Below are 7585 nucleotides of genomic sequence, written 5' to 3' on the forward strand. Positions count from 1 at the left end.
CCCATCCCCGGTGGCCGCGGGGTCACCGGGTGCCCTCCTGGCCCGCCGGGGGGGCGCGGGGGCCGCGGGGCTCGTGCTTGGCAAAGCGCTCCGGGCGCTCTCCGCGGGTGCTGCCCCGCACGGGAGATGCTGGGAGGTGACAGATGCTGCTGTCAGCAAGAATCCAGGAAAAAAAAAAAAAAAAAAAAAGAAGGAAGAAAGAGAGAAAAAGAGCGAGGCTCCGCGGAGACAGGCGGGGGGAAGCCGCCTCCTCCGCCGTGTCCCGAGCAAACCGGGCTCTCGTGTAGTGCCAGACTGCGGAGGGCCCGGGGACAAACGGACGGGGTGGAAGCCAGGAGCTGTAATTAGCCCAGAGCCACCAACCGCTGTCAGTGCTCCTTTCTAATTAGAAAAAACAAGGGAGAAAAAAAAAATCAAAAAGGGGGAATAAAGGAAATATATTAAATTCCCAGGAGAGGCTTTTCTTTTCTTCCCTCTCTCTCGCCGGAGTTTTCGCCGCTGCTGCCGGCAGCGGGAGCAGCCGGAGGGCACCGGCTAATCCTGCCTCGCAGGTCTGGGCCGCCGGCTTAGGGCTGGAATCTCTGGTATTCGGGAGCACGGGGACAGCCGCGCTCCGAGCTCCGGGGCCTCCTGCTCCGCGGGTCATTCCGGGGGTTGGGAGGCGATTTCCCCTGGTTTCCCCCTCTCCGTGCGTGCGTGCGGCTCTGCCCGTCCCCTCCCGCCTCCCCGCCGGGCACCCGGGACAGGTTGCACGAGGATGGAGGCAAACGTGGCCCAGCCCCTGCCTGGAGCTGGCGGGGACAGCTCGGGGCGGGTGCCGAGCCCCGATCCCAGCCCTGATCCCGCTCTCCCACGGCACAAATCCCCACGCGGTGGTTTTGCAAGGAGGAGAGCACAGGTGGGACGGGGGCATCATCCAGTGCCATCTCCACGGCCCCATCCCAAATTTCCTCAGGGATGCTCCCTGGCCGAGCCCCCCACGGGCAAGGACGCGGCTCCAGAGGGGTTCCAGAGCGCCCCAGCGCTGCCCACGGCGGTGAAACCGGCCGGGATGGCATCCCGGGCATCCGGGAGAGCCAGCCGGGCTGGGAAAATCCAGCCCCACCAGTCGGGAGCCGTGGGAAAGCGCCGGGGCCGCGGGGCTCGGGGCCGGTGACTCAACCCCGGCTGCTCCAGGACCGTCCCCGAGCCCCGGGGCCTCACCCCGGCTTTCCAGAGCGCTCCGCTGTTCCCCACACCGGGTGCTGCGGGAAGCGCTCTCTGCTGGCTTTGCCCCCGCACGCCCCAGTGAGCATCACGCCGGATTTTGGGATTTTGGGAGGTGCCGGCGGGCTGCATCGCGATCCCCCCAGCCAGGGGGACCCGGCTGCCCCCGCGCCCCCGGCCCAGCCCCGCACGGCCGCTCCCGGCTCGTCCCGGCTCAGATAAGAGCGCGGGCCGGGATCAACGGTCTCGGGCACGGCGGAGCCGTCACTACACATTAACCAGCTGTCCGATGGAGCAACGCGGCCTCGCAGCCAAGATCAACAGTCCCCAAAGCAAACTGGGAGCGGGGCCAGGCGCGGCGAGCGCGGCCGGAGCCTCCCGGCGAGCCCCCCGCCCCCGAGGGGCCCCCCGGGCTTCGCACCCCCGGCCGGGCTCGCCTTTGGCTGCGCGGGCCGAGCCCCGCGGGCGTGGGCGGGTGATGAGCATCCATCCCCAGGGCGTCCCGGCGGCTCCCGGGATGGGGTTTCGAGGGAAAAGGGCTTGGGATGAGCCGGTTCGCGTTTTAGGGCGGGGGTGCCGCGTCCTGGATTGTCCCCGGGATATTCGGAGGGACCCCTGCCCTCGATATCCCCCCCTCACCGCCAGCGTCAGGGGCTGCTGCGATGGGAAACCCCAAAAGCATCGCACAAACCCCACGGAGCTGCTAGGGGTGCAGGAACCTGGGGGGTTCTGCGGGTCCGGGGGGCTCTGGAAATCCGGAAGGGGGTCCTGCGTGCCCGGGGGAGGGGCTATGCGGATCTGTGCAGGGGGGGCTCTGCGTGCTCAGAGGGGCGCTGCGGGTCTGGGGGTGCAAATCTGGGGGTCCGGGGATGGCTCTGCAGGCCTGGGGGGGCTCTGCGTGTCCGGGAGTGCCCTGCGGGTTACGAGGGGGGTCTCTGCAGGTCCATGGGGGGGATCACTACAGATCCGGAGGGGGGGTCTCTGCAGGTCTGGGGGGGCTCAGACACCCGCAGCATCCCCCGCATGGGGCAGGGTGGGGGTCCCGCGTGTCGCACGTGACCCGTGTGGGGGGTGGGGGATGGGGGCAGTGCCACCCCCCCCCGCCCCCCGCACTGCACCACGCACGGGGGTCCCCCCTCCGCGCGCTCGGGGGGTGGGCGGAGCCTCCCGCGCTGGCCCCGCCCCTCCCCGGCCTCCGCAGCCGATGGAATTTTCCACTCGCGGGCGCGGCGCGAGCTCCCGCCGGCCACGCCCCTTCCGCGCGCGCGCGCGCGCCCCGCGCGGCCCCGCCCACACATTCCCCTCCCTCCGCGCGCGGCCCCGCCCTCCCGTTCCCGCCATCCCCCGCGGCGGGGTAAAGATGGCGGCCGCCATGGCGGCGGGGCTGGGCCGCGGGGCCCCGCGGCTCTGCTGGAAGGTGAGGCCGGGAGAGCGGCCTGAGGGCGCCGCGGAGCGGCCGTGGGGCCGCGGGAGGAGCGGGGTGGGCGCTGAGGGTGAGGGAAAGCGCCGGGGGCCGTGGCGCGCGCGGGGCGAGAGGGGAAATCAATTCAGGCCTGGCGCTGCTGGGCTCACTCGGGCTCTGCCTTTGCCTCCCCTCAGGCCGCCGAGTCCCTGCTCCGTCCCGGGGCGCTGCCGCCCTGTGTGCTTGTGCCGGTGAGGAGCAGGAGGAAGGGCCCGCGGCTGCCCGAGTGGGCCCGGGAGCTGAGCCCTGAGGAGCGGGAGCGGCGGCTCCGGTGCGCGGCGCCGGTTTTCCCGGACGAGCGCGTGGAGCGCACCTTCTTCCTGGCCTGCACGGGTACGGCAGCGCGGCGCACTCGGCCTGGCCCGGGTGATGTGACAGAGAATCGGGCGGAATTCCTTCCCCACTGTTCCCTCTGGCCCGGGGAGAGGCCTCCCTGCCTGATCGCCAAAGCTGTTGGTGCCTTTTCCTTGAATCCTGGAATCCCAGGGGGGTCTGGGTTGGGAAAGGCCCTCCAGTGCCACCCCTGCCATGGGCAGGGACACCTCCCTCTGTCCCACATGGCTCCAAGCCCTGTCTGGGACTGTTGCAGGGATCCAGGGGCAGCTTCTCTGGGAATTCCATCTCAGCCCCTTCCCTCCCTCTCACGGAGGAATTCCTTCCCAAAATCCCCTCTAAACTTCATTTTGAAGCTATTTCCCCTCTTCCCTGGGCTGTGAGGGAACAGCAGAGAGCAGAACCTGTGTATGAGCTTTATCCAGGAATTCTCTCGGAAATTCTCCCATTTCCCTTGTTCATTCCCTGGGCTCTGAGCCTCATCCTGAGCTGCTTTTCCCACCCCAGCTGAGATCATGGATCCCTACGTCCCTCCCGAGGGTGATGCCCGCCTGACCTCGCTGTCCAAGGACGGGGTGAAGCAGCAGATGCAGAAGCTGAGGCAGACAGCGGCCTCCCAGCTGGCGTACGTACCCCTTGTTAGCTAATTAGCGTAATTACCCTGCTGCTTGGCCTGTCCTGGGTCTGTCCATGGGAGATAGTCCTCCCCAGTTCCCACCCGGGACCCCCCCAAATCCCCCCACATCCTCTCAACCCCCACCAAACCCCCTCTGTGGGGGGGCTGAGGGATCTCTGGATGATTTTTAGGATTAAGGGGTTGTTTCCTCCCTGTTTTTCCCATTTTTGTTGTTGTTTCCCCTTCCCCTCTCCTGCTGGGAGCAGCCACGCTGTGCACTCCCAATTTTTTTGGCATTCTTTAGATCTGGCTCTTTCGTGACCACCTGAAGGTTTTGTCTTAGTGGGGGATCTCAGATTCTGAGCTGGTAAAAGCTGGGATTGAATCCTGTAGGATCCAAATATCCAGGATGGCTCCAATTCTGTTCTTCCCTGAATTTTATTCTTTCCCAGCCTGCGGAAGATCAAGGATCACGACCCGGATTTCAGCACCAAAACCTTCCCTGAGAAAGCCCAGGAGATATTTATTGAGGCCCACAACTCCCTGGCAAAGTAAGGCCCTTCCCTGACCCATGGGGAGCTGGAATTTGTGGGGAAAATGTAGTGGGATTTGTGTGGGGGGAAAAGGCGGGATTTGTGTGGGAAATGCAGAATTTGTGTGGGGGGAAAGTAGGAATGTGTGAGGGGGAAATGCAGGAATTTGTGGGGAGGGAAAGGCAGAATTTGTGTGGGAGGAAAAGGTGGAATTTGTGTGGGGGGAAAGCTGGAATTTTCGGGGAGAATTGCAGGAATTTGTGTGGGAAGAATTTAAGGAGTTTGAGGAGAAAGCAGGAATTTGTATGGGGAGAATTTAAAGGAATTTGTGTGGGGGGGAAAGCAGGAATATGTGTGGGAGGAAAGGTGGGATTTGTGAGGGGAAAGCAGGGATTTTTGAGGAACCTCCTTTCCTGTGCTGAATTGACCAGAGTGTTTCCTCTGCAGCTTTAACAAGCAGAAGCTTCACTCCCTGGTGACGGAGCGCTGCTACCCCGTAAGTGCCTGGAATTTTGGGGAATTTTGGGGTTTCTCAGGTGGATGGAAGGGACCCCCAGGATCAGCAACCCAGCCCTGGCCCTGCCCAGCACAATCCCAACAATCCCTCCCAGGCGTGGGGTCGTGGCTGTTCCAGTGCTGGAGCTGGTTTTTGCTGTCAGGAGCGAACAAATGGTTAATGATTTCATTAATTCCGAGCCGGTCTCTGCTGGCAGGACATGGTGCGAGGGAACAGGTACAAAACCATCCGCTGGCGGTTCCTGGAGTCCCTGGAGCCCCCCAGGGTGGTGCACGTGCGCTGTGAGGGCATCCTGAACCGCGGCAACCTCTACGGGCAGGTGACGGTGAGGATGCACAGCCGCCAGGTGAGCCCCGGCTGAGGGGGGCTGCAGTCCCACCCAGGCCAGGGCAGGGACACCCCTGCTGCCCCGGGTCACACAGGAGCCTTCTCCGGGAGGGACAGGCCCAGATTTACCAGCTTGTCATGAAAGGTCACTTGGGTCATCCAGGAGCCTTCTCCAGGGTGAACAATCCCAATTTTCCCAGCCTTACCTGGGAAGGTCACTTGGGTCGTCCAGGAGCCTTCTGCAGGGTGAACAATCCCAATTTTCCCAGCCTTTCCTGGAAGGTCACTTGGATCGTCCAGGAGCCTTCTCCAGGATGATCAATCCCAATTTTCCCAGGTTTTTCTGGGGGGTCACATAGGTCACCCAAGAGCCTTCTCCAGGATGAAAAATCCCCATTTTCCCAGCCTTTCCTCCTATGAAAATCCCTCCCTCCATCTTCCCTTACCAACCCCAACCTGCTGCCAGCCCAGCACAGAGATTCCAGCCTTTTTTGGGTTGAAATCCCTTAAATCCCATCCCGTGGGCAGGGACACCTCCCATTATCCCAGGTCACTCCAACCCCATCCATCCTGGGGTTATTTTTTGGATCTCTTGACAGATTTTGGCCATCTATGACCGCTTTGGGCGGCTGATGTACGGCGGGGAGGAGATTCCCAAGGATGTTCTGGAGTACGTTGTGTTTGAGAGGTACCTGGTGAACCCCTATGGAACCTGGAGGATGCACGGCAAGATCGTCCCAGAGTGGGCCCCACCCAAGGATCCCATCATTAAGGTGGGAAAAGGCTGGAAAATGCAAATCCCTGGGGGAAAAATGCAAATCCCTGGGGAAATTGCAGCTCCCTGCGGATCATTCTGGACAAGGCTGAGCTGCCTGGGAAAGAAAGGTGGGGGGGTTCATCCATGGGCAGAGCTGTTTGGAACGTCCATGGAATTGTTCCCTGCAGCACCTGGGAGCTGGAATTAGGAGGTTGAGGGCCTGGAATGGCTGAGGACAGTCTGGGATAATTTTGGGAATTATTTCCCCCTGTGCCCAACCTCCATAAGTGTCTCTGCCTCCCTGTGTTACTACAAACAGATCTTGGGAAAGAAGGAGGGGAGGATTCCAGTAAAATTCGAGGCTTCCCATCCCATTCCCTCCTCCTGCCTCCCTCTGAACCCCTTTTGTCCCTTTCCAGAATCCTTCTGCTCCCATTTTCTTGCTGATTTTTGTCCCTTGCTTTTGCAGACCGTGATGATTCCAGCCCCGGATCCCTCACAGGAGCATGAAACAGCAAAGTAGAAAGTTCCGGAATGTGGACAGGGACAAACAGGCCAGCAGGGAAGACTGGGAATGTGTTGGATGTGGCTGTGCCTTCAGCAATGTGTTCCAGCCACCCCAGATTTGTCCTTTGAGGGGCTGGGAGCAGGATCTGGATGAGCTCTGGGAGGAGCTTGGCGCTGTCCCACACTCCGTGTGCTGCAGCCTCACCCTCGCTGGGTTCCCATGAGGATGAGGAGCCTTGGGAGCATCCCCAGCCACCCTCTGTCCTGAATTCCATGGGAGAGCCCTGGGAATATTTGTCACCCCCATGGGAGGGGTCACAGAGCTGCTGCTCAGTCATTAAAGCTTCACCAGTGGCTTTGGCACCGTTTTTCCCCGTCTCTTTCTCTGCTGATTCCCAAACTCCTATCTTTTAACAGAAACTAGGAAAATTTAAATCAAGTTCTGTGAGGAGGGGGGTGCTGCCGTTGGTGTTTCCCAGAGGAGCTGCAGCACAGCTGGTAATTGGGTTTAATTTCAGTTTTGGTTCCTCACAAGGGCTGGGGTTGGTGCAGAGCTGGTGCTGTCACTGAGGGAGTGGCACCATCCTGTGGACACGGGGACATTTGCAGCTGTCCCTGCTTTGCCTGGTTGGGAAAACACATTTTATTCTTCCTCCTCTGTGAGTCTCCTCTCTTCCTGCTCTGCTCAGCCAGTTCTCCTCACTCACAAAGCAAAGCCCTCCCTGCTCACCCAAAACAAACCCTTTTCTCCTTCTGGCCCTGCTTTTTCACTCAGCCTCTTCCAGAGCGTGGGAGAGTTCAGGGGATTTTTGTTTCTTCCTCGAGAGGGATTTTGCAGAGCTGTGAAAGAGGAGCTGTGGCTCCTGTTGGCTCCTCGGTGTTCCTTTTGGGAGGGCAGGGCCTCCCCTTTGTGCTGTGCTGGGAGAGCAGCCAGCAGAGGAATCCCTGCCATGTCCTTGGGGATGTCACAGGGGTGTCACAATCCCTCTGCTCCTGAAAAACAAAATCTCCTCCATGGAGCCCCTGCCTGGCTCAGGAGCTGAGTGTGGAGCTCAGATCCCTCCGTGCATCTCAGGGCAGGAGGGGATGGAATTATTCCTGAGGGAGGAGAGGATTGGGATTGTTCAGGAAAAGGGGATTTTTGGGGTGACCTCACTGAGGATTCCCTGAAGGGGCTGCGGGGAAGGTGGAGAGAGGGATGAGGGGACAGGACACAGGGAATGGGCTCCCTCTGCCAGAGGGCAGGAGGGATGGAATACTGGGGAGGAATTCCCAGAGAAGCTGTGGCATCCCTGGCAGTGCCCAAGGACAGTGGGAGGTGTCCCTG

General features: G+C 61.3%; 1 protein-coding gene across 1 annotated transcript; it reads left to right on the top strand.

Moving 5' to 3' along the window:
• Positions 1–2548: 2548 nt before the first annotated feature.
• MRPL45 (mitochondrial ribosomal protein L45) lies at positions 2549–6621 on the top strand. Its single transcript, XM_058820646.1, has 8 exons — positions 2549–2623; positions 2806–3001; positions 3509–3626; positions 4070–4168; positions 4598–4646; positions 4864–5013; positions 5594–5767; positions 6221–6621. Exons 1-8 carry the CDS (start codon positions 2567–2569, stop codon positions 6272–6274), a joined length of 897 nt encoding a protein of 298 aa, XP_058676629.1. The 5' UTR covers positions 2549–2566; the 3' UTR covers positions 6275–6621.
• Positions 6622–7585: the final 964 nt, after the last annotated feature.

This window comes from Ammospiza caudacuta, chromosome 27, assembly GCF_027887145.1.
Source record: "Ammospiza caudacuta isolate bAmmCau1 chromosome 27, bAmmCau1.pri, whole genome shotgun sequence".
NCBI classification, from domain to species: Eukaryota; Metazoa; Chordata; class Aves; order Passeriformes; family Passerellidae; genus Ammospiza; species Ammospiza caudacuta.